General features: G+C 33.6%; 3 protein-coding genes and 1 pseudogene across 7 annotated transcripts; 2 read left to right on the forward strand and 2 right to left on the reverse strand.

The window, feature by feature from the left end:
* The first annotated feature begins 8718 nt into the window (after positions 1–8718).
* LOC111289763 (BTB/POZ domain-containing protein POB1-like) lies at positions 8719–11999 on the forward strand. 3 transcript variants are annotated; one of them, XM_022881064.2, is made up of 7 exons: positions 8719–8756; positions 8859–9144; positions 9256–9399; positions 9893–10014; positions 10103–10166; positions 10396–10675; positions 11037–11999. In XM_022881064.2, the coding sequence occupies exons 2-7, from the start codon at positions 8883–8885 to the stop codon at positions 11848–11850; spliced, it is 1686 nt and encodes a 561-aa protein (XP_022736799.1). In that variant the 5' UTR covers positions 8719–8756; positions 8859–8882; the 3' UTR covers positions 11851–11999. The 3 variants fall into 3 exon arrangements, with proteins under 3 accessions (XP_022736799.1, XP_089623933.1, XP_022736801.1); XM_089767807.1 differs by having other exon boundaries at positions 8719–9144; XM_022881066.2 differs by lacking the exon at positions 8719–8756 and having other exon boundaries at positions 9011–9144; positions 9225–9399.
* A 221-nt stretch (positions 12000–12220) lies between these two features.
* LOC111289765 (uncharacterized) lies at positions 12221–14411 on the forward strand. Of its 2 annotated transcripts, none has more exons than XM_022881068.2 (2): positions 12221–12360; positions 13363–14411. In XM_022881068.2, exons 1-2 carry the CDS (start codon positions 12356–12358, stop codon positions 14279–14281), a joined length of 924 nt encoding a protein of 307 aa, XP_022736803.2. In that variant the 5' UTR covers positions 12221–12355; the 3' UTR covers positions 14282–14411. The 2 variants fall into 2 exon arrangements, with proteins under 2 accessions (XP_022736803.2, XP_089623934.1); XM_089767808.1 differs by having other exon boundaries at positions 12227–12360; positions 13349–14411.
* Positions 14412–16537: 2126 nt separating this feature from the next.
* LOC111289764 (6-phosphogluconate dehydrogenase, decarboxylating 3, chloroplastic pseudogene) lies at positions 16538–18524 on the reverse strand (annotated as a pseudogene). The gene has a single exon (XR_016346232.1). The product of XR_016346232.1 is annotated as a 6-phosphogluconate dehydrogenase, decarboxylating 3, chloroplastic pseudogene (transcript).
* A 1049-nt stretch (positions 18525–19573) lies between these two features.
* On the reverse strand, positions 19574–26193 carry LOC149516002 (ABC transporter C family member 10-like). Its single transcript, XM_089767806.1, has 12 exons — positions 26067–26193; positions 23427–25535; positions 22832–23152; positions 22668–22754; positions 21966–22553; positions 21692–21856; positions 21266–21560; positions 20870–21084; positions 20475–20780; positions 20311–20374; positions 19995–20234; positions 19574–19899 (listed from the first exon to the last, which is right to left on the reverse strand). Exons 2-12 carry the CDS (start codon positions 25494–25496, stop codon positions 19775–19777), a joined length of 4476 nt encoding a protein of 1491 aa, XP_089623932.1. The 5' UTR covers positions 25497–25535; positions 26067–26193; the 3' UTR covers positions 19574–19774.
* Positions 26194–27501: the final 1308 nt, after the last annotated feature.

Consider the following 27501-nt stretch of genomic DNA (forward strand, 5'->3'; position numbering starts at 1 on the left):
GTTCCTTTGCCGTGAAATGTCTTATTTATCTCTTAAAGAATCATAATTATAAAAGCTTTAATACTTTAATTCACCCCAAGGAATTGAATAATAGTAAAAAAAAAAAAAATTGTGTAACATTAGGAAATTGTCAAGTTAAAAAAATAAAAAATCTCCGAGGAAGGTCTTTCGTTCACACCTGTAGAAATTCCAGTCATATGTCAGATGCTCTCGTAAAGCGAAGGTTTAATAGAGCTCATCGGCTAATTGCTTGGTTTGCAACTTATTTGCTTGTGCTTTCCTTTTTATCAGATTTTTGTGCATCCCATTTATTGGTTTAATAAATTTTCGCCTACCAAACAAAAAAATTTGCAATAGTTTTAGTTTATATATTTTTATTGTGAAAAGTAGTGTGTAATACTTTTTTTCAACACAAAATTTTTTCACAGTGCAAAATATCAACACCATGAAGCAAAATATATTCATTAATGGATAAAAAAATTATAGCATGCTAATGAAATATGGGTTTAATCATAAAGATGGCATCTTATAATTTTAAGATTATAAGTTCAAATCTCATTATTTATGAGTTTGGTTGTTTAATTGTGTCATAATTTATTAATTATATTCAATTATTATAATTTAATTATAATAGTAACTTAAAAAAATTCTTATCCTTCAAAACAACATTTAATTTTTTAAAAACGAACACAACATTTAATAGTTTCCAATATGTATTAAAATTATTTTCTTTTTAACTATCATTTCAATTATTTAATTTTTTTAATTACTTTTACAAGAAAACCTTTAAATATTCTTCTGTCACTTTAAATATATAAAATTCAAAATATAATTTAAAAAATTTTTGAATACGACCTAGTAATTTTGTTTTAATTTTTATTTTATTGCCATAAATTATAATCAATTTTATTTTTATATTTTTGTTATATAATTTGGCTTCGAGACTTATCCATAAACAAATAAATAGATAATTTAGTTTTCTTATATAAAAAAAATAGTAAGATAAAGAAATTTGTATGTATTAAAATTTAAATTTCAAATTTTTTTGATATTGTTTTTTAAAAACAATTAAATTAAACTACGAATCAAACAAATTAATATATAAGTTTAATATCTAAATAAAAATTTTATAATTTTAGTTTTATAAACTAAAAATTATGACTTATTTTTATTTTTAAGTAAGCTTTGAAGATTTATTTAAATATGATCCTTATATATAGAAAGAGAGAATGAAGATCTATTTATACTAATATAAATATTAAGTATAAATATTAACCCTTAAATCAAAATAATTAAATAAAATATTATATATTTAATTTTAATTAAAAAATAAAAAAATTTATAACTCCTACACTAATGTACGTAATTTACCTATGAAAATTCTCTTAATTAACCAAGTAACCATCTAAAACAGTCAACCGGTTATGACAATGAATGATAAATCACTTAAATGAGTGGAAGCGTTTCCGTAATTTCCTTGAAAACCACGGACTCTTTTTTTTTTTTTTTTAATGTTTCAAAACAATTTTAATTTATTTTTAAACACCATATGCTCTTATTTTTAATATCCTATTTTTTTATTTTTTATTTTTCACAATAAAATTTATTGTATATCAATATTGTAAAAATAAATTTTCAATTTATAATATTAAATTGATAAGAGTTAAATTTTTTTAATATGTGTGAAAGTAAAAAAAAAAAAGAGAATAATTCATTTATCATATTTTTAACAAAAGTGAAAATAATTTTGCAAGTGGAAGTGTATGCCCAAACCATCCTATCATACTTTTAGAATTTTGAGATTGAGAATTATTGGCATGTATGTATTTGGACTCATGTTTTCTTTCAATAATTTATGGTTTCTATAATTTTATATGGAATCACGACTTGAGATGTAACAACTAATGAATGTGTCCCCATGGGATTTGTCTACACTTAGCAATAATTTCCAATATTCCCTCTTATATATAATTGAGGCAACTACATGATGATTAAGTAGTGTTGTAATAACAACCTAACATATGCTATGTTTATGATGACTACCTAGAAAAAAAATGTGATGAAATGACATTTTATGATTAATTATTGTACCAAAAAGATTATATGGTCAAGGAGATGAAAATTTAATAATACTTTTAACCACTATTAAACAAATTAGATATGATTAAATCAATTAAATTAAGAATCGAATGTTTGTTCTGATAATATATTAAATTAAAAATTATTTGAATAGGTCAAATCTTTGATTAAAATAATTAAATTAGATAGTTGATTATTTGAATTGGTTTTTAGTATTATTCTTTGATTATTTAAATAATTTATGTAAAAATAAGATTTGGACTTAATTTTTTTTTATATTAAAAATCATGTCGTTGAATCAATGCATATTTTTGTTAAATATTTATTATATTTAATACTTATTAAATACTAAAATCAACATTTAAATTTAAACTTTTCTTTAGATTAGATGTCAGTTGAATTAATTGAAAGGGGATAATGCTTTTATCCGTTCAATTTCAAATCTAATTTTTTAAATATTGCTTCTAACAAGTAAATTGCACAAATGTACTATTGATTATTTTAATGCTTTTATTTATAGCATGTTTGGATTAAAAGTAAGAGAGGAGAATGCAAAAGAATGGAATGGAAACAAAAGGAAATGGGGAACTTTTTAATTGTTTGTATATGATGATATAAATAAAATAAAGAAAATGAAGTTATGCTTAATTTCGCTTGGTTTCCCTAAGCTTTTTTCATTTTTTTAATTATCCCATATTGGAGGAAAAGAAAAGAAAAGAAAAAGAATACAATTTTTAAAATATAAACTAATTATTATATCTTTATTATTTTTTTAAATTAAAAGTGTATGATTTTAAATTTCGCAGTTAAATTGATAATATAAAACATCATCTACTAATAAATTTATTATCTCCATTTTTTTATTTTTTAAAAATTTATAAATTTAATTGATGATTATTTTTATGAATAAATAAAGGAAAGTTGAAAATATGAAATATGTTAAAATAAACATGTAGATGTTATAATAAAAATAAAGATTATCAAATATTATAATAAAAAATAATATAATATATTATTTACTTTTTTTTATTATTATTTAACCGAACAATGGTTATTAAGATTTTTTTATTTTTTTTTCTTATATTAATTATAGTTATTCAAATAAATGATACACATATAATTTTTTTTAATAAACTTTTCTCTTTTTTTACTTTACTTTTATTTCTTTTTTTTTACTAATTTTTATACAAACATAGCATTAATAATTAAAATATTTAAAAACTTTTAACTTTTATCATTTTATTTAAATAAATTTTATACTTTTATTATATTTAAATAATTTTTTAATTTTTAATTTATAACAAAATAAATTTTAATTTCAAGTGATATATTGATTTATGTTAATTATTTATTTAAGTATAAATTAAAAATTTATTTAAATATAAATTAAAGTATAAATATTAATTTGAATATAAAATAAAATATAAAAATTAGTTAAGTAAAAAAAATTATTATTTAGAAAAAAATTATTATTTTAATTCTTACATGTTTTTGGTCTTTTTTTTCCTCGTTAAAAAAACAGAAAGAGAAATTAACGTGGGGAGGGAGGTGTGGAATTTTGGCAACAGACAATGAAGGGTGGGAGAAAAAAAAGGGGCCAATAGGAGAATGATGAAACAAGGATATTAATAATTAATTAATAGTAATGGAAATGAATTTGTTGGGATTGATCACATCAATCACATCCTGAAAATCACTGTCTTGTCAACATAAAAAGGCTGACTACAGATGGTACCCTCTTTTTCTACCCTTCCCTAAACCCTATTACCCCCTCCTTCCTAATTTCCTCATTTTCTTCTTCCCATTCATTTCCATTTGTACAATCACCACTTTTTCTCCCATCTGTCCATCCCCAAACCCTAGCTTTTTTTTTTTTTTCGTGCCTAGAAATGGAAAATAATTAGTGATCTTATAAAAATAATAGCAATTTTTCAAAAAATAGAATTCAAAATCCATCATATTACTAATGAAAAATTGATTGAAAATTTAAGTCTTAAAATTATTTAAAAAATTGCAAATTAGAAATTGTACTCTCATTGCTGAATGCTGACGCAGGGGGAATAATTACAAATGCCATAAGCAAAAAAGCTTTTCTGGATGATGATCAGCCTCTGCAGTCACACCGACATATGCACTACCACTTGTTGTGGAACATCCATTTGATAACAGTTTCAGTACGGCTAATTTAATCTTCACCTCAAATATTGTTTCTTATCTGATATATGGGCTTTCCCATTTCTCTCAGCTCAATTTTCATTAACACTACTAAAAGGAAACCCAGACACAGACTACAGGGGAACTGTGTAAATGGGGAAAATGGTTTCAACTTTTAAATTTAAGAGGATTCCAATTATCCAAAATAAAAAGACAAAAGGAACATGGAATATCTGAATTGTCAAGCGAGGGAACGAAAAAAATCTTCTTGCCTATTGGCAAGCATTTCCCATGTATTCGAAAAGGTTAACAAAAAAGATGAGATTGAGATTAAAGAGTTGATACGAGCGAAGATTTATGTTTTAACAAGGAATTAAGAACATATATAAATGATTAATAAATGTAAATGGAAGGGGAGGGGATGGAAAGGGAGAGGCACCTCCCTTCATAAACGGGCGAGAGACAGAAGAAAGATCAGATATTTTAGCAGGCAAATGTAAGCAGAAGGGAGACAAGTACCAATGCAAACATGAGCCGAGCACAGAGCATTAATTTCATGCTTTAATGGACAAATGGGGTTGTCCCATGAACAATGACTTTCTTCCTGCTCCAAACACCTGTTTCTTTTCTTCCTTCAATTTTTCCCCATTTGTTATCTCTACATTTTTTTTCTTTATCAAGGATTTTCTTTTAAGAAAAATAAATTTTTTTATGTATATCTATTTGGTTGTCATAATGGGGTTTTGCCCACATCCTGCATCTATTTTCCTTTGCATCCATACATCCATTATTCTATCTCCTGCAACTCCTTGATACATGCTTTCAAGTTAAGTCTGTGGTTGTGTTTTCAGTCACTTGTCTCTCTTCAGGTACAGTTCTAACTTTCAGCCTTAATGTTTTAGGAAATGGGGGCAATGAAACAAAAAATTATTTTCCAGTTTGCTCCCACTCTCTTTAGTTTTTACTGCAGATTGAAAATGACAAACCAGTTCCTCATGTATTTTCCTTTCATTCAATTTTTTGGTGCTACAAAACTTTTTACCATGTCAAAAATAATTCATCTATTTGGGAATACATTTTGTAATGGATTTTCATGAAAAAAAAATTACTCCAACGTTTATAAATTATAATTCTTGTATGGAATCTCTTAAAAATTTTTTTGTGTACTAAATTTGGATTCCAGACGTAAAGAAATTCTACCATTGATCAAATGTTCAAAATCTCTCCTAGGGATTAACATGCATCTGAAAACAAAGGTCATGATTGGGTGTTTGGTAAATAGTTACACCCTGTAAAGCAAAAACATTATTCGAATCCAACTTGGTCGTATAATTTAGCATCACGTACCAATTTGGTTTGTGACAAACTTAAAGGTACTGCTTTACTTTTTGCATAGTGAAACCATGAACCCACGAGTGTACCAGAACCAGAATCAATACGATTTGCATTAAGCATAAGTTAAAGTCGGAAATACAATGGATTTTAGTAGGAGAATTTTACAGTAGCTGTGATAATGACGTCAGCTTTTTATATCAGAAAAACAGATAGGGATATTGATGTTCTACTTCTTTGGGAAGTGAAAATCCAGACCCTTTTTCTTCCATTGAAAATGTTCAGTCATGATCCAAAACCAAACACAAACGTGAACATGTTGGACTGGTACGGTAATGAGTAATTTTATTTATTTGTTGCAGATGCTTCTCAAAAGAATCCTTGATTGATGATCTGATATGACTTAAAAAAGAGAGAGTAACGTGTAGCCTATATATTTTTTATGGGGGCATTTAATCTAATGATCCTTAAGCTTAAGCTTTTTCAAGATTTAAAAGGTTTATTTTTAGTATTATCAAGCATCTGAAATAATTCTTCGTGCCGGAGCCGGCAATGTAAAGCAAGGATTTTCCAAAATATAAACAAGTTGAACGATTTCGTTAATATAGTTGGTATGGTATTTTCTTATTGCCATGGAATTTGAAGCAAAGGAGACGGAATTTATGGCTTTTTGGACTGTTCAGCTGCTGTTAACTAGTTGGGATTAATTGGAAAATTAGTTAATTGATTTATATAGTTAATTTTAATAAATGATATTTAATAAGTTTAAATTTTAAATTAAATATTTTATAATTTTTATATTAAATAATTAATAGAAAAAAATTGTACTTATTTATTTAATAATGGAAGGAATCACAAACGAAAAGATGAGGGGTTTATGATGATCATCATTTAGCAGTTAATTGAGAGTGTTCAATGTACAATGGCCTTCTACTTTGAAGATAGAGGAAGAATAAAGAACATAATCACCTTTTAATTCTTGGCTTTTGCTCTTAATCAGATTAATTAGAATCAAAATTTTAATAATTGGATTAGTTATATATATTCTGATTAAAAGTATTTTTTTAAGCATATACTTCTAAATACTTTTGTGATATTATATGTATATATATATAATTATAAATAAATATAAAGATATCAATTTTATTCATATTTAATAAATTATTCATTTTTTTTTGTCTCAAATGAGTATGAATATAAAAAATATTTTATACCTGACTAAGGTAATCAGATTAGATATTATTAGATTAAGAGATAAGGATGAGTGAAGTAACACTTGTTCCGTCGATCATCTTATATTCAATATATATAAAAAAAATCTATATTTTTTTATTTTTTTATTTTTATAATTAAAATAATATATAATTAATAAAAATATTTTACCTACTATTTTATCAAATGAATTTTTTTTTGTATTTTATTAGATTATTTAATGTAAATTTATGATATAGTCCCTTTATCCTATTTTTTTTGTCTACCTTTTATTTTTGAGATGTCCCAAAATTGTGTTTTATTGTATTTTTTGAATATCTAAAATTCTTATTTTTTATATTTTAAAATTATATTTATGATTTTTTACTTTTAATATTAAATATCATCAAAATTTATTTTTATAAAAAATTTAAAATTAAATATTAAATACATTAAAATCAAAATTTTTTTAAAAATATCACAAAAATCAATATCTAACAAACATTTTAAGCCAGAAAAAGTATGATTTTTTAAAATTATAATGGAATAAACTTTAAGTTACCTATTATTCATCAGATTTGGAGAAAATATTATCAGAAAAATACAAATACAGGAACGATTATAAATATCATAAACGGATACGTAACCCGTCGCTATCTCTTAGGCAGTACGTGTGTGATATAGGGCAAGAATAATAACTAACTATAATTCCAACCAGATGGAATAGAAAGATGTGATTTTGAGGTGACCGGACAAGGATGGCTTCCTGCTCAAAACCATCGATTTCTTGTTTGGAATGGTCTGAGAAGTTTTTCTTTCTTTTATTCCTGTGAGAATGTTTCATTCATCCTACAAAAAATTCCATGTAATGAGAAAGCATTGTAGAAATATTTGTTGTTCGGACATTGTTTTTTGGTCTTGCTTTTGATTAGAACTGTCATTGCTTGTGTTACCCTCTCAAATGCAAATAAATGATTTCAACTATTTTCTTCCATTCTCTGAGTAGCCTTGTCTCAAATGTAGCCATAACGAAGAAACCTTTCCGATTTATTTGGTTTTTGAGCTGGCAGGGGCTGAAAGCGTGCCATGCCTTTCAAGGGCTTGAAAGCATTGACCCCCTTTTGGAGGAGACAGGGCATCCAAATTCTAAACGTGTAAACAGTATTGGACCAATCCTTCTATTCTATGACCATCTGGCCCAAAGCAGCCAAAGCCAGATTCGGCCTTTTGCTCCAGACAACTGGTAACTGGTCGATACTCAATAGTCCCTTGCAATGACTGGGCTAAGTCCCCGGCCTAGCTCACCATGTCCTCAATTGATCCCCTCTTGGAAGCCTAGCCCCAAAAAGGCACTTTCACGTCTGAATGCATGATAAATTTGATCATTCGTAAAAATAGAATGGTAAATTTATATTTTATTTTATTTTTACCATTATTAGTTGTTCTTTACACTAAATTAGCAAACTAAAAATATATAATATAATAAAAGATAAAATGTAAAGGGAGAAAGGCAATAGAAATTGATACATAGCCACCAGTAATAGTAATTTAGTATTATATCAAAAGAAATATTTGTTTGGTAATAATTATTTTCACTAAATTGATATTTAAATTTGCTGACATACCATCGAAATTATCGTATAAAGGTTATGAATTTAAAAAAATTTATAGATGTAATATATTTTCAATAAAATAAATATTACAATAGAAAATTCAAAGGTAAATTAATAATTAAAAAATTATAAAAGTCCTCAACTTCATTAGTTGATACATCACTTCAATTAATTTTATGTACCAAAAGAATTTTGTAAGTACAATAATTTGCTTATTCCAATTTTCTTTCTTTCAATAAAAAAAAAAAAAAAAAAAACGGAGTAAAAAAAAAGGGGCACTGTATATTTCATAATGAAAGTAAAAAATAAACGGAGTAAAAAAGAAAGTGTAAAGAAACACCGAACAAACAACTCCAAACTCGGAACTAAAGCAGCGATTCGTTTTAGGTTCCAAACTTTGACGATTCTCTTCTCTCTCTAAAGAAACACTTGCTTTGAAATTTGATATTATTGTTTATGATTATACGCTTATTTGTCTTCTGTTTGTAGTTAAAGGGTTTGGAGGGTTTGGGCATGAGAGTGCCGAACGCTAATCTTTTCGATCAGCGAACGATTATGGACTCGGACTTCTCACCCGGCAAAGCCTCCGGGTCTTGTTCCGCTGACTTGGACTTCGGTTTTGCTTTCAACGACAGTAATTTCTCCGATCGGGTCTTGAGGATCGAGATCATGCCTGATTTGCCCGAGAATAAATCCGACGGTGACGGTTGCTCCTCCATCGCTGATTGGGCCCGTAATAGAAAGAGACGGAGGGAAGATTTCAAGAAAGAAACTGGTTCGTTTTTTCTACTTTAAAATTATTGGTATTTTATTTGACTCGTGTTTGTTTTAAGTTTTAACAATGTAATAATTTAGTTTTGATGATTTTGTGGTTGGGGTCATGGAGATGTCGTCGTGCGATGTGAGGAGCAAATCTTGAATTGTAACATGCCAGACACGGTGGATGGTGTAACCTATGAAAATCAAGATGAGGAGGCCGTGGCAATGGTTGAAGAGTCACCTTCTATTGGATTGAATTCCAATAAAATTGGTAACTATTTAATTACATGGAAGGAAATTCTTGCCCCATTTTTAAGGAATTATTTTTTAGTTAATCTTCACTGCTAACAACTCAAACTTCTTAGTTTCCTTCTTGTTGTTGTCTCTATGTTCCTTTTGCTACTTGCTTTTTGTTATTTATGTTATGCTTCTTCATGAGTTGCTAAAAAAACAAAATAAAAGAGTAAATGAAGTTGTATTTGGTTGGAAATAAGCAAATGGGTAGAAGTGAAATTATGGGTTTTGTTATTTGCTAAAGTGAATTTGTAATTCTTCATAAGCTTTTGTATTTGAAAACAAAAAGTTAATAGGAAAAGTAGCAGTAAGACGGGCCTTAAATTTTGGACACGTTTGTCTCTTGCTCACTTACCCAATGCTTTCCTTTATGATAATAACTAGATTTAGAGTTAAATTTTTATTTGGTATCGATTATTACTCTTTGATTGGAAGGAATGAGCCTTGAGACGCATTTGATTCTTTTTTAGGGAATGACGCTACTCTTAGGGATGATTCATCTTGGAATATGGATTGTTCAACAGTTCTAAGAGTCAAGACCATACACATTAGTTCTCCTATTTTAGCGGCAAAAAGTCCATTTTTTTATAAGGTGAGTTGATGCTGGTTGGTTGTTTTCTGTCTTTATCATTGGTTCTCATGCTCATGATTGAATTACTAGTTTGCACCTCTTTTTGCAGTTGTTTTCAAATGGAATGAGGGAATCAGAGCAGCGACATATAACACTCAGGATACATGCCTCTGGTAAATTCTGGAATATTTTTCCTATTATTTGGTCATTCCTGTCTTTGTTTTCCCCCTCTTGCTATGAATTCCAGTGAACTGCTTTCATGTGGGAAACGGTCGAATTTTTGTGGGTTCATTTATGCATTTGGTCGTGAACTAAAGGTCATTATATTCTTTGTTAGGTCATTACTTCATTATTGACTGGGTATGTATGACCTAATACTTTTCTGTTTTTTCCCCTGAGCAGAAGAAACAGCTCTTCTTGACCTCCTTAATTTTATGTATAACAACACCCTGTCAACAACCACACCTACTGCCTTGCTAGATGTGTTGATGGCTGCTGACAAATTCGAGGTTGCATCATGCATGAGATATTGTAGTCGATTGTTACGGAACCTGCCTATGACCTGTGAATCTGCATTACTATATTTGGACCTTCCTTCTAGTGTTTTAATGGCAGATGCTGTTCAGCCACTGACAGATGCTGCAAAGCAGTTTCTTGCTGTGAGATATAAGGATGTAACCAAGTGAGTGCCGCTAATATGTACAATATTAAATACATATTTATATTTTGAATAATTTCTTATCTGTAACAACAGGGTTGTTTTCTTTTGTTACTTGTATATGAATGTGCCGCATGTTTTTGTTGATATTTATTTGGTTTTATTTTCAAGTTTTTCTCTCCAAAATAGTGGACGCTATTCTTTAGAAACAATGGGGTTGCTGAATAAAATTTAATAACCTTGATACATATATTGGCTGTCTAAAGTGACAAATTTTTTGAAATTACTGTCAACATTTCATTAACATGTTTTTTTTTTTTTTTGGGTCCATTTTGAGTTAATTTCTAGGTAATGGATTAACTAACTTGTACTGGTTTCTTGTCAGATTCCAAGAGGAGGTACTCAACTTGCCTCTTGCTGGTATGGAGGCAGTATTTTCCAGTGATGATCTCCAGGTAGCTTCAGAGGATGCTGTTTATGACTTTGTGCTGAAGTGGGCTCGGACTCATTACCCAAAGATTGAGGAACGACGTGAAGTTCTTGCTACACGCCTTGGTCGCCTAATTCGTTTTCCATATATGACTTCCAGAAAGCTGAAAAAAGTTTTAACCTGCAGTGACTTTGATACAGAACTTGCATCCAAGGTTGTTCTCGAAGCTCTCTTTTTCAAGGCTGAGACACCATACCGACAGCGGGCCCTTGCATCAGAGGAGGCCAATGCCACTCATCGTCGCTTTGTGGAGCGGGCTTACAAGTACCGTCCAGTCAAGATTGTAGAGTTTGAACTGCCACGACAACAGTGTGTTGTGTACCTGGACCTGAAGCGTGAGGAGTGTGTGCATCTTTTTCCTGCTGGTAGGGTTTATTCACAGGCATTTCATCTTGGTGGGCAAGGATTTTTCTTGTCTGCTCATTGCAACATGGACCAGCAAAGCTCATTCCACTGCTTTGGGCTATTTTTGGGAATGCAAGAGAAGGGATCTGTTAAATTTGCTGTTGACTATGAGTTTGCAGCAAGGTCAAGGCCAACTGAGGACTATGTAAGTAAGTATAAAGGGAATTACACTTTCACAGGAGGAAAGGCAGTTGGCTATCGTAACCTGTTTGGTATACCCTGGACAGCATTCATGGCCGATGATAGCATTTACTTCATAAACGGTATACTTCATCTCAGGGCTGAACTCACTATTAGACAATGAGTTTCTGAGAGCTAGGTTTTAAGAGTATTATATAGTCCTAGATCGCTGGATCAGTCTTACTGATTCCCATACTTCTGCCTTTTATCCTGTGTAAATTCCTTTTGAATCATTGGAAAATTTTGAATAATTTCACTTCATGCATTTTGGTATGTGCTTATATGCAAAAACTATTTGGCTTTTGGATTCGAGCGTGGGCCGGCTAACGAATTAAAGAACAAGATGTTAACTGAAAAAATAAAAAATAGCATTTTGAATTGGAAGCAAAGCTTTCAGGAAGACTTGGAACATCCTTCAGATCCTCAAAAGAAAATGCTTTGTCGACCGTTTTCATTTACAGATGCAGTGAGTAATGCACCTTTTAGCTGTCAGGAATAGCGAGAGGAAAGGCAAACATTTCTAAGATAAAGGTGCTAATTTAGCAACTAATTTTTTAGCATCTCATCGAGAATTTTGCTGATGGTCGGGAAAAAAGAAACACGATAACAATGTTGTACCAACAATCATCATGAGGTAAACTATTTTTCCTCCTCAAATTGCTATCTTTTTTCCTTTCAACTTCAAACCTGTTCATGTTCGGCCTGCTCAACAACAAAGTTGGACTAGGCTCCACAACTAATTTATTGATTTGGCCTTCGTTTCATTGGCATGGTTATGACTGATTAATGACAATCAAACCATGTTTCTTATAAATCAATCAAAGTGCTCAATCTGTCATGTGACATGCTAAGATCAGGGAGGAGAGCTATCAGCGCATGCTTTTAGCAATAATACTAATTTTGTTCCCCACAATGAACGGACTAAGCCTAAGAGGCTAAGACCCTATCTCTCTGTCTCTTCCTTCAACACCAAATTGACTTTAATGATTAGTGGGGACTTGAATTGCTTGTAGCTCCCAGCGTTGAGGATTTTACACTAATTGTGGAAGGAGTTGGTGGTCATTTAACATGTGCAAGGAAAAGTTTCAATTTTTGAGCTAGCTGTTGGTGATTTTGAAATGATTCAAAATCATCTAATTTTATTATTAGAGTCTGGCTGTCAACATTCTTCACGACCCAGATATAGAAGCTTTTCCTCACGATCCAATATGAGAAGAGAGAAATTATTTAACTTATCTCACATCGGTTGCGAAAGAGATTAGTGATCACTTACAAGTGTGAGGAAAAACCAGACTTCTTAAGCTAGCTTTTGATATGGAGACCCAACGTCAACTAACACCCAAACCCACCTCAATTAAGTCAATATTTCAAAATTAAACGTGCCCGATGCTCTGGATTGATAAATGGTTAGGGTTAAAGGTGCACAAACTTTTGATAGAAGAACCAAATAACTTACTAGTCCTTTCCCTTTTGGATCCCTCTGAAAAGCATGCTTAATCACTTTGTAGAAAAGCATCATCATTCAACAATTCATTAAAAACTATTTTCTTGAATAGTATTACTGTATTAGCATAAACTTCTTCAGAATCTTCCTGCACTTCTTGTAATCCAATTACTATCAGTTCATGTTTAACAGATCAGATAAGGCCTTTAGACATTGTGCGCTCTTACCAGAAAACCCAACAATGAGTTTGACACTCCTCTGGTTGGTTTTTAGCTTGCATTTCTCTTCATCTGTTCACGGCTTAGACAACTTTTCCAATGATTCCCTGGATACATTTCTTCAAGATTTTGCTTTCAGAGCACTGGTTCGACACAGGCCTCAAACTGGAGCTTTATACAAAGCTAGTCTTCCTGCTAATCTGTCAGGTGTGGAAGTTTCTATCGCACGCATCCGAAGCCGGACATTGTGGAAAAAGGGGGCTAATCTGAGCAGCTTTCACTTCCCATCCAGGACCGTTCCAGTTCCTCATGTCAGAAGGCTGGCAATAGTGTATCAGAACCTCGGCAACTGGTCTTCTCATTACTACAATGTTTCAGGTTACTCAATGATCTCTTCTGTTGTTGGTTTCATGGTTTTTGACGCCTCAAATTATAAAGCAAAAAGTTTAAGAATTGTCAGCCTTGATACAATGGGGAAGCCTATATTAATTCATTTTTCAAACCTGAAATACCCTGATGGGATGAACTCAGCTGCAGCAAGATGTGCAGCTTTCAACACTAATGGGACAGTTCACTTCAGTGACATGGTCTTGCCCAATGTATGTTACACTTCAGATCAGGGCCATTTCTCTGTTGTTGTTCGATTGGAGAGGAAGCAGAGGCCATGGTATCCATGGGTAATAGGGGCTGTGCTTGGATTTGCTGGGCTGGTTTTGACAGGTTATTTTGGCTTGGTATTTGTTAGACTTTTGAAGACAAAAAGGATTCAAGCAATGGAAAGACAAGCTGATGAAGGTGTGATTTTTGATAGCATATGGGTTGGTAGCAGCAAAATGCCTTCTGCAACAGTAACTAGAACTCCGCCAGTCCTTGAGAATGGAGGTTTTCCGTAACACTTGATTTATCTTATATATTTTTTTTAATCTTATATTACATTTTGTGTAATATCTTCTTTTTCTTCTTTGTTTTTTGGCCTTGAGGAGTATGTGCAGCAGCATAACTAAAATATTATAAGTGTTTACGTAAAATTAAATCAGAATACACACTTGATTTCCTCTTTTTAAACTGATAGCTTGTTCTTAATATTAAATTTGCTTGATAAAAAGGAGATTTTCGCCTATACTACCGTGCTTTTCCAGTGTTCCCCTGCCTTACATATCTTATTCATGAGAATGATAATACGTTTATCAAGAACCTAGACATAAGATGTCAAAAAATTGAAAATTCAGTAAGGATGCTCTGAAATTAAACAAAACTTTAATCTTTATCAGAGACATCCTGCTATGGTCCAAATTGTTTCATTTACCTTCTGTAAAACACCTTCAGGAATTGAGCTGGAGGCATTGTATCTAGCAATTGCACTTGCAGCTTCCCTAGTCTTAACCATAGATGACTCCCCACCAGGATAGACCTGGTGAAAATGATTTTCTTTCTTCGCTTCTTTCTTCCCTTTTTCCTTTTCTTTTCCGATGGTTTGGGGCGTTTCCACTCGGGGGTAAGTCAGCAACAAGTCTTGCTATGTTTTATCAACGAAGTTCCCACGACGGAGTAAAAAGGGTAGAATCAATCTATTAAGATCCTTAAGACGAATGAGGTTTGATCATTGAGGTTCTCAGGACTAACAAAGAAGGGTAGAATCAAATCAGTCTATTATCCTCGGACAAATGAGGATTTGATCATTGAGGTTCTCACGACAAATGACGAGGAGCCGAATCAATCTCAATCGGTTCCAACGGCCCAACCAGGTTCGTGCTTTTAATCGGGGTCCGCTGTAAGGCAACAAGTTCGGGCTCCATCGACATAAAAGAGGAAAGCGTATAATCAATCTATTTGATCCCAACAAGTCCATGGAATATAGCAACGAAAAAAAGTCAAAAGTTAAGATGACAAATAGGAGAACACATATATATATATATATATATATATATAAGAACAATTTACATTGTGACTTCACATTTTACCACCTCAATGAGTATTTGCTACAAAGACGTGACCTTGGTGCTAAGCCTTTCAATGACATGTAGCATATACACACAACACAAAATTATAACATCGGCAATCATTTCTCCCTTACAATCAGTCAGAAGTTTTCAAGTCCTAAATGCAAAGCTACGGCCCACGTGCACTTTACATGAAAATACAGTCATCAAACCAGAAACATGTGAAATCAAAAGCTGATTAGTGTTTCCTTATTCATTTTGACCGATTAAAACGGATGTTGAGAAACCACCTACGGCAAACATGTGCATTTTCAATGAAAAATAAATAATCTCTGCATTGCCCACCAAGTGCCGGAAAGCCTTCAGAAGATCCACCACATAAAGGAGAAACCTGTTCAGAGTTCATTTCTTAAGTTACCAAAATGAAACAGGCAACTGAATCATCTCCACTAGATATTTATCTGCAAACAGAATCGAAGGCATTTTTTGGGGTATGCACAAGTGTTCACCTTATGAGCACTCCATAGTGGCCGGTGTATTCAGGACATCTAATTAAACTCTTGGTCATAAAAACCAAAAATTTTCCTTGATAGCAACTAAATGACAAGGATTAAAACATTGCTCCAGGCAACAGCAATAAACAGAACAGGTTCTTGCCCCATTCTATTTGCAACTGATTCAAGCGTCACCGGAGGTATCTGATTACCGGCTTATCCCAACTAATTCACCGGAAAGCATCAACTTTTATAATTTTGAACCAAGAAAAAGTTTGCAGCTGCTCTACTGTCTACTCTTATCTTAACTAAGATTAGGAATATCATTCCAAGCAAAGAATACAAGAAATATAGTTTCTAGCCCCATCTATTGGAGCAATAAATCACAATGCATTCAAGCAGCAAAAGTAAAAGTGCAACAAATGTCAGATACAAGAAAAAGCCATACATTAGGAGTCACAATAGATGCTACATATTCCTTTATCCAAAATAATTGAGCAGATATTAGCAATGTTGCTGACCCTTTTCCAGTTGCAAAATGCCGATCTTTTTGCCTTTACATTAATAAAGCTACCGAATTTTGACAATCATTTTACCAAAATGTTTAGTTCCAAGTCTTGTATGAATTCATACCATCCCTTCATATTTAAACTTATAACAGGAATATAATGAGATCCAGAAGAAAGCTCTATCTAGTCCACCGATAACCACTCAATTTCTACCATCTCAAAAGGTATGCATTTTATTAACAGAAAAAAACTGCAAGACTGAAAATCACTGCTATGCTGAGGTAGAATCCTATTCCAACATAGAAATATAGCCAATGCTCAACTGAAACAAATAAGTAAACCAGAGTGAAACAAACTAAACTATAAAAGCTCAATTGAGTGCACCAACACCAGCATTACTCTTACGAGCAAGCTTTGTCCACTCCGTGTGAAATGAACCTGGACGGTCAATCCTCTCATAAGTGTGCGCCCCAAACAAGTCCCTCTGAGCCTGCACAAGATTGGCTGGGAGCCTTGCACGCCTATAGGTATCAAAATAGGCAAGACTGGCACACATTCCTGGTGTGCTGATCCCAGCAGAGATAGCCAACCCCACAACTCTCCTCCAAGCTGCTTGCCTTTGAACCATCTCCCTAGCAAACTCGGGGTCCACAACCAAGCTAGCCAAATTGGGATTCCTCTGGTAAGCCTTCTTGATCCTATCCAAAAATACAGCCCTTATGATACACCCACCTTTCCAAATCCTAGCCAATTCTCCCAAATTCAAATTCCACCCTTTTTCAACACTCTTAGCTCTCAACAAATTCATCCCTTGAGCATAACTACATATCTTTGATGCATACAAAGCTTGCCTAACATCATCAATCAATCTTTTCTTATCAATCACCTGTGCTAAACTCCCAACTTCCTCTTTCAATCCAGCTTCTTTTAAAACCCCAGCAGCATTCTCTCTCTCCTCCTTCAACCCACTCAAATACCTACAATCTAATGAAGCTGCGATCGTAGGAGCAGCAACAGACAACTGAGCAGCTTGCTGCACAGTCCATTTCCCAGTCCCTTTCATCCCAGTCTTATCCAAAATCTTATCCACCAAATACCCATCACCCAGCTCGTCCTTAACTCTAAAAATATCAGATGTTATCTCAATTAAGAAACTTTCAAGCTCTCCCTTATTCCATTCTGCGAAAATCTCCGCTAACTCGTCATTCGAAAGCCCCCCAACATGTTTAAGAACATCATAAGCTTCAGAAATTAACTGCATATCACCGTATTCAATTCCATTATGAACCATTTTAACGAAATTACCTGATCCTCCTTCGCCAATGTAAGTAACACAGGGTCCATCTTCGACTTGGGCCGCCACCTTTTCGAGAATGTCTTTAATATTGGAATAGGCTTGGTGAGATCCACCGGGCATTAACGATGGGCCGTTGCGGGCCCCTTCTTCGCCTCCGGAAACGCCCATACCGAGATAAAGAAGACCCTTATTAGAAACTTCTTGGATTCTTCTCTCGGTGTTTTCGTACCACTCGTTACCACCATCGATGATGCAGTCACCGGGTTCCATGTGGTCGGATAAAGAGGCAATGGTTTGATCAACAGGTGAGCCGGCTTTGACTAAGATGACGACAGATCTGGGCCGTTGGATTGAGAGGACAAATTCACGAGGGGAGTAGTGGCCGAAAAGTGGGAGGTGGCCTTCATCTTGGGCTCGCTGGAAGGTTTCGTCGACTTTGGAGGTGGTGCGGTTGTAGACGGAGATTGGGAAGCCTTTTTCAGCGACGTTTAGGGCCAGGTTTTGACCCATCACGGCTAGGCCCGCTAGACCTATGCGAGAAAGGGCAGGGGAGGCTTCCATCTTTTTGGGCGGAAAAGATGAAGAAGAGTAAAGGAAAGGAAATGGGGGGCTTAGTGAAAGATAATTTTTATTTTTATTTTTAAAGGCAGGAGAAGTTGAAGAAAAGAAATATTTTTGGGAGAGTGACGGACTCGTCGAGGGAGTGAAAGGGCAGCCGGTGACTCAACCTACGATGAGAGAGGCGATCAGTTGGTGGAATGAGGTTGGCTGCCCTAAACGCCGACGTTTTAGGCTACGTAAATCAAACTACCTATCCCTTCGTTTCATTTTAATGATTGGAACAATGCCGTCTCAAATGACAATTCATTTCCTTTGGGGTTTGAAGTTTGGGTTCACGGCCCAAGGCCCACCTATCAAACTGCAGTCATATTTTACAGGTTAAGAATATTCCCAAATTTGTTTCAATTTAATAAAAAATAACATTTCTTCGCATCACCTGACAAATTCAGTGTTTTGCTTCCAAAATATTCCGTATAAAAATCGAATTTTAATTAACAACGAAATGAAACTATTACCTTTATTAATTGGATTATCTCTTATGAGTAGGTATTATTTCGTTACTAAATGTTTAAAATGATCCTTGCAAAAGTGTTTAAAATAACAAATTTACTTGCATCTTGTTTGTTCACAAACTTGCCTTGAACGACCGATTGGGTGATAGCCTTCAAAACCAAAATTTTCCTTGAAAATGTTAAAAACCAGTTAACACTTAAAAAAGAATATATGCCATCTGGTAATAATTCCTTAAGATAGCATTTGATATCTTTTATAAAATTATTATAATAATATATTATTAGAATGATTTTATTATTAAAGTGATCTTAATACTTGTGATTTAAAATCATTTATTTAGTTAATAATGTTAATTTTTAAGAATTAAAAATCACTTTGCTTGTTATTTGTAAAAATCAAACATTATTTTATTTAAAATTATGAGAATAACTATGTATATTATAATATGTACACAAATTAATAATTTTATAGTTGTTTAAAGATAATAATTTTTAAAATATTAGTAATATTTATTTATTTTATAATAAAATTATTAAATTAATAAATATATTTATTGATAGGTAAATTGATTTTTATAATATAAATTATATAAAAAATTTTGAATTAGAAAATAGAATCAATCTATTAAATTCATAATAAAAGAAAAATAAAAAAATTATATTATATATAAAATACTTTAAAAAAATAAAAAAAATATGTAAATTATTTTGAACTTATTATAATGAATATTAATTTAAAAATTTTAAATTATAAAATAATTATAATTTTAAGATATAGTAAATTTTTAATTCATATATTAAATTAGTAAATTTGATTACTATTAATTTTACATATTACTTATGTTGATAAAAGCTTTCCAAGATAGTGATATGATCATTTTTTAAAATTCAAAATTACTATCACTTAAAATCATCAAGTGCTTACTAGATATAACGATCTAATTACTATGTATAGATCATCATTATTTTTAAAGTGACCACTCCATATCAACCACAAACTAAAAAAAAAACTGACCATTCACAATGCAAGTTTTCCACGAGGGCCCGGCAGTGCCGGTTAGAAAAACTTTACATTACCAATCTTCTAGACTTGTACCATTATTAGTAGAACGCGACCAATATTCCTGGACCAGCTGCCCGAACAATGATCCCTCCTTATTCATCAGCTTGGTTGGCTCATCGTACTCCACCAATTTCCCTGTCAATCGAAACAGATTATGTATGTTGATTGGTATAACAATTGAAAGGATGGACGTGATTTAACAAAATCATTTGGAGATCAGGATATCTCACCATCACTAATACCAACTACCATGTTGCAGTCCATCACAGTTGGTATTCTATGAGCCACAGTTATCACAGTGCATTCCTTAAATTCCGTTCTTATTGTTTTCTGGATAATAGAGTCCGTTGCATTGTCGATCGAAGCAGTGGCTTCATCAAGCACTAATATCCTGCTCCTCTTCAGCAATGCACGTCCCAGACAGAATAATTGCCGCTGCCCCACGCTCCAGTTTGATCCATCTTGTACAACTGCACATCATGTTGTTAGTAGAAGCAAATGCACATCTTCAACGCAAAAAGCAACTCCAAAATCTTTATTTCTTACCGAAGCAGTTCAGGCCGCCTTCTTTCCCTTGAACTGCCTCTCGGAGTTGACACTTCTCAAGAACCTTAACATGCAATGATGAGAAAATGTTCCAGTCAGCAAAAACAGGATTGGAGTAATATGATAGATTTTGTGTATATAACCATATCTTAATAAAAATTAACCTCCCATATTTCATTATCAGTATGCTGTTCTAAGGGATCTAGATTGTATCTGACAGAGCCACCAAAAAGTGTTGGATCTTGAGGGATGATCCCCAAATGTGATCTCAAATCATGAAGCCCAATTGTAGAGATGTTAAGGTTATCAATGATGATTTCTCCACCTGTAGGCTCTACCAGGCGGAACAGAGCACTGATAAGAGTTGTCTTTCCACTACCAGTCCGGCCAACTATCCCAATTTTACTTCCTCCTTCGAATATGCAGCTGATGCCTTGAAGAACAAGTGGAGCATCAGGCCGATATCTAACCTGTTTGATGAATTTGATATTGTGTAAATTCCATGTAAAATCCATAATAAAAAAATGGAGAAAATAGCTAGTGAACTTTCTTTTCCTACCTTCAAATTACGAATCTCCACTTTGCCAACAGAAGGCCAGTCCCTTGGAGGTCGGTTAGCTTCAATTACTTCCGGAGCTTCACTAGGAATATGCATGTATTGTTCTAGCCTTTCTACAGAAACAACTGAACTTGATAGCAAACACTGAAATTTTACAGAAACAACTAGGAATACATTTAATGAGAGGCCATATGCCAGTGCCATTCCAATTAACCCTGCCATTGATGAAATCAATAATTGAAATATTGTTAGAAAACAATCCAAGAGATGAGCACATGTTCACTATTATTTCCTCAAATTGGGGAATGAAACATTTTGGATGAATTGGTTATATCACTGAATCTTTGGTGGAGTTAACTCTTAAGGTTAGGTCATAAGGATGATGCTTGAACTAACCAGATGCAGATGCTCCAAGGGGAATTAAAGTCATGGAAAGGGCTGAGGATGAAAGAACAATTGCACACAGTATTTCCAACCTTTGGATTAACCACTCGTTTGCAGAAAAAGTATGAAAGTCTGTACTTGCATTGGCATCAATCAGGTTCATATTCTTTAAAAAGAATCGGTCTCCCTCTCCAAAAGCTCTGATTGTCATGGCTCCAGCAATGGATTCAGCAAGGTGGCTGGCAACTGAAGACTTTGTGGTGCCATTGATTCGCATCAATTCCTTTGCAGAAGCATAGTAGTGTCTCTAATTGTTTCGAGAAAATAAGTAAAAACACAGTGATGACAAGGTAGAGAAACTAAGAACTAGATAAAGGAAATCATTTTGAGATTTTGAAAGGAGGTAAAAACTTGGTTCCATGCATTTATGTAATACACCTGTAAGAGTACAGTCAGATAAACCATGGGAATGATGATAAATGCAACTGGCCAGGCGAGAATTGCCAATATAAAAATGCTGAAGTAGGTATTCATGGTTGTTCCAAGTGTAATTGATAATTTGAAAGCCATTTCATGGTCGATGATGCTTAGATCGGAAGACACCTATTATAGTAAAATAGAAATTGTGAACTGCAAGTTCAGTAAAGAATTTCTCCAAACTAACCAAAGCATGGAATGAGGAAACTGAAGCTGTGCTTATGAGAACACTCACCCGACTTAGTATCCTTCCCACAGGTGTTGAATCGTAAAAGGACATAGGAGCACAGAAAAGTGACTTTAGCAGTGTGGAAAAAATAGATTCCGATGCTCCACAACCTAGAAGAACTACATAAAAGGATCTCAGGAGCAAAAAGACTGCTAAGGTGCACCCAATCACCGTGAAAACTGTGAGTAATTCTATTCTGCTTACTTGAGAATTTTGGATCTCAGCTGCTAACCAGTAGTTTTGTGTTAACTGCCCAACTATGAATATAACATGGAATAAAATTGCCAAGGTGAAATATAGAAAGCCCTTGCTGTGTCTCAAATATTGCATGTAAGGCTTGAAACCTGTGTCTCCTGTTTCTCTTTCTTCTTGCTTAATCAATTGCTCCCCAGAAGGCACTATTGGCTGTTCCTTAACATGTACATTCTGGATCACGCCTTTGGATGTCATAGCTCTCCCGCTGGAAGAATACGAGATATCCATTTCCGACCCAATTGTGTTATTGTGAGCATTTACAAGGTCCTGGAATTTTCTACTTGAAGCTAGCAGCTGATCATAAGTACCTGCCTCTATAATTTCTCCAGCAGACATCAACTGTCATAAAATAAGATTTGTATCAATGGATACTTGAACAATGCTAGTAAGTGTAGAAACCAGGGGGAAGCAGTTTCTAGTATTGAAGGTTGAGCCCATCAATAGCTATCTTACCAAGATAGAATCAAAAGCTGGAAGGAAGTCGACTTGGTGGGACACAAGTAAGACCGTTTTATCTGACAAAGCTCTCATGACATATTCCTGCATAAAAAAGGATGTTAGATTTAAGTGAATCTATAGGATTAAAGAGACTGCACAGAGACAAAATTTATATTCACATTAAAAAGGCTTGTTGCAGTTTGTGCATCTACGGCACTAAATGGATCATCCAGCAAATAGATATCCGCATCCTGATACAATGCGCGAGCTAATTGAACTCTTTGCTTCTGTCCACCGCTGAGATTAACACCTCTTTCTCCAATTTCAGTGAGGTCCCCGAAAGGAAGCATCTGCAGATCTTTTTCCAGGAAACACTTCTCAAGCACTTCCTGATATCTGAATGGATCCATCACAGAGCCAAAAAGAACATTTTCTTGGATACTTCCAGTTTGGATCCATGCTGTCTGGGAAACATATGCTATCTTTCCATATACATGAACCTGATGGACATAGAAACTTAAGTAACACATCTCCTATATTGACATGAATTAGGCTTTTCTAGCAGTTTACTAATTTGTTTTTCAAATAACTTGAATGTTCTGCAAGTAACTATGTCTATCTTTCAACAAATAAATTATAAAATTCAGAAATATCTTCAATTTAAAGTTTAAACTCTAAACTAGAATCACCATTCTCATTACCTAATTTATGAACCAGAGGAAAAATGCTATACGATGCGGGAATAAAGAGTTTATGTTAATCAGGTGCACTTACTGTGCCATTGACTTTTGGAACTTCTCCAAGAACAGCAGCCAAAAGAGTTGATTTTCCTGAGCCAACCTCTCCACAAATAGCAATATTTTCTCCTAGTTTAACCAATAAATCTATGTTTCTTATCGTAGGTCTGGAGGACGGATTAAGGTCCCAAGAAATTTCATTACACCTGATGAAAATGGAGTGGTCAAACTTTTTGTGATTACATCCTTGCTGTAGCTTTCTGTTTCCCAACTCTGGTGCCTCAAGAAATTTCACAATCCGGTCTAGGGAAACCTTTGCCTCAATGAACACTTGAACAACATCGGGAATTAACCTAACTGGCTCTTGAACAATGCGAATGCTCGCTAGAAAAGTGAAGATGTTACTGGCATTGAGTGGAATTCCTAGCAAGTAGCAAGTCCAGAAAGTAACAGTGGGCACTATAATGGGTGAAGACCAAAACCAAACTAGATGGTACCCTCTTTGTGACAGAGTTCTTGATATCCATTTGAATTCATCTTTCCTTAAACGTTCGATAACATTCTTGAAATGTGTCTCCCAAGCATGTAACTTCAAAACCTTCATATTTGCAAGTGCCTCTGTAATAGCTTGAAGCCTTTTATCTTGTGCCAACATGAGTTTCTTGTGATATTCAAGCTGTAATTTGGTAAGTGGATAACTTGCAACCACTGTCAATATTACAGTAACTAATGCAGAGAAAGTTGCCAGACCCACTGAAGAGTATATAATGAATAATGCTAGACAAAACTGAAGGCTTGTCGACCATATCTGATGAAACCAATATGGAAACTCACCTATTCTATAGGCGTCTACTGTAACATAACTCACTATCTCACCAGGAGAATGAGTCATTTTAACAGCATTTGATAGTTGCAGTTGCTTTTGATATATTGCTGCAGATAGCATAGACCTTATTTGAAGTCCAACCATTCTTGTTTCAAAGAACCATTGTCTCTCAGATACGGACTCCAAGCATTTTGCTATAAGCAGGCCAACAGTCAGCACGTAAGCCTCATACTTAAAGGCTTCTTTACCTTGAACAATCTGAATAAAAGCTCTAAGAAACAGTGGACCTGTAGATACTGTAAGAACCTTGATCAATGCAAAGAACCCTGAAGTTAATATTGCTTTCCAGTGATAATACATAATTACTGAAAACATAGAGAATGAACCACTTGATCTTCTTTGTTTCTCTTTGCTCAGTTGGTCCATATACTTTGAGTAGCATACTTGTGCTTGACATGCCTGCTGCAAAGTTGGAATATCTTTGTTCTCGAGAATCTTCTCTTTACCCTTCTTCAGTAGAGGATTCAACCACCAAAATGACATTTTACTTAAAAGCCCAGCTTTGGCAAAAGGAGTAGAGTTATGATTGAAACTGATTTCATCAGTTGAATCATGTTCCTCACCTTGCAAAGGTGCATAGCAAGCATCTGAATTACTGTCCAGATCAGTGTCCTTCGAACTGTGTCCTTTAAAGGCACATGATACAAATAAAATTGATCCAGGAAAAGATAAAACATCCAAAACGATCTTAATTGACACTGTTTTGTCTAGAATAGCCTCTTGTAGAGATGCAATGCAGAGAAATCCTGCATATAAGAAGGCAAAAACTGAACAAGACTTCACTGCTGTTATACATGGAAGGTTTAGCTTCTTTATGCTCACAGATATGACTAGAAGCAGCCATGTTAATCCTTGAAATATTAGCAGTAGCCATCCATCCAGAGGTAAAACTGTCTGATCCGTATCAAGTTTCTGGTAAATGGTCCATATCCCCCAGGCCAAATAGGCAATACTCAAAATTCCATTAAAAATTGCTGAGAGAATCAACATTGAAGAGAAGCGCTGTGACTTGAAAGGGGTTGTAACATTCTTTATGGACAATTTATAAAAGATGATAAGCAAGGCGACTGAGAGAAGCAGTATATCAACACCAATGATAAAAGCATGATTGATACATGAATATGGATTGAATATTGCTGAAAGACCAGAACTGCATGTTTTCCCAGCTTCCCGTGAACAGCTGGAGTTATTACAGAACAGAATCCATACGCCTTCCCCCATGCTATATCTCTGCTGTTCTGCACCTCGAGTATCTGTAATCTAAACATGCATAGAAATCTGTTAGATTCTTCTCACTTGAACGTGATAGATGAAAGTACAAATATAGAAGTTAAACCAATGCAATATTCCCGTATCAGAGATGCAAAAAAATGCGAAAACTTCAATGGCTATTCTTTCAACGTTTTCAGATACATATTCATGAAAGTCATGTTCCCTTTGAATGTATTAAGAATATTCCACATCTTATCAGGCATAATTATTATCTTCTCAACTGGCCTTGGGAATTTAGATAGAGTTCTTCAGTAGCATATCAAGAAAATAGAGGAAAAAGTGGTCCAAAGAATCTCTTTGCCAGTAGCTTCTTGGTAATGATGAGTGTTTGTGATGATAAGTATGTTTATAGTGAAGATTGAAGCAATATGTCAAACTCAAAAGCTCCAGAGAGTGTATCATCTCAGAATTTAACAAGAAGAAACACAGATTACTAAACAGCGAACATCTAAACTAGTAAGGATTGAGCTAAAATTTAAGGCACACAACTTCTCATACTGAAATGATAGTCTTACTAACCTGGAGACTGATGAAGTATCAAAGATGTGGGAAGAAACTGATCAATAGAAGCATATATACATACATACATGCACACATATGTTTGGCAACTGATTGCAACTGCTTCTTTTCTTTGTTTCTTAGTCTTGGTCTTAAGTATCTAAGCTTTAAGAATGATATGAATGAATGTCAAACATAAAGTGACAAAATCTGATGATAATCATGAACAGGCACCAATTTTTTTCGGAATTTATTCGCCACCAAGTATCAAATAATTATGTCCATTAATAAAGTGTCAGAATCTAGCATGCAATGGTCCTTGCTGTTTTTATTCCACTTCTTTATTCCAAAATAACCCTCTATCAACGATAATGATGCATTCGGCATTATATATATTTACAGTTTTACACCTAGTTGAAAGAGTATGTGCTTTTAGAATACAATCACATTGGTACACATACGCCGGAAAAGGCCTTGAAATGAGGTAGTCAACTCTACGAACTCTGGCCGGTGTAGAATATCAGAGCGAATTATTTGCAGATATCACTTCCATGGGATTATGAACGTATGTAGACGTTTGTGTTTTGCCTACTTTTTTGAGATATTGTTAAAGAGTACTTTCAAGGGTTAATCTTACCCTCAATAATTTGTATAATTAATGCATAGTATTGGGATTTGCCTTGAATCTCAAAATCTCATATCGAAAGTTAAATGAGTTTGAGTTTGTCTTGTATCCCACATCAAGAGTTTAGTAAAGGTATAAAGGGTTTCACCCCTATAAATAAGATGTTTTGGTTTTAGTTTAGTAACCCCAGAGAGTTAGACACCAAGAAAATAGCTAAGTGAGTAGGCTATTAAAGGGTGTAATTGAGTTTTTGGTTAAGTTTTTGAGTAAGAAGTTTTAGGAGACTTTTCTCATTCTAAAAGTCTCACAATTGTAAAGATTTATTTGATAGTGGATTAGATTTGGAGTATGCCATTTTGAGTTGGGCTGAACCAAATATATTTGTGTTTTCTTATTCTTGATTTGAGCTTGTTATTTTGTGTGTGGTTGCTGCGCGTGGGAGTTGTTTTTCCCAACAAGTGGTATCAGAGCGAGGTTCGAAGTTCGTGGGTCCAAGAGATCGTGAAGCAGTGTTTGAAGATGTCTGAAGAAGGTATGTCTGATATGTCTATGCCTAAGTTTGAGATTCCGTTATTTGATGGAAAGAGTAATTTTATGTTATGGCAAAGTACGATTCAAGATCTGTTAGTACAACAAGGGTTGGATCAGGCATTAGAGAGTAGTAAGCCTGAAGAAATGTCTGATGCTAATTGGAATAGATTCAGAAGAAAGCCGTTAGTACTATTAGATTGGCGTTAGCTCCAGAGGTAAAATACAGTATGTTGACTGAGAGTACTCCGAAGAGTTTGTGAGATAAGCTTGAAGGTATTTATGCTTCGAAGTCATTGACTA

Source organism: Durio zibethinus, chromosome 11, assembly GCF_047325235.1.
Source record: "Durio zibethinus cultivar Kanyao isolate XHJ-2024 chromosome 11, ASM4732523v1, whole genome shotgun sequence".
In the NCBI taxonomy this organism is placed as follows: Eukaryota; Viridiplantae; Streptophyta; class Magnoliopsida; order Malvales; family Malvaceae; genus Durio; species Durio zibethinus.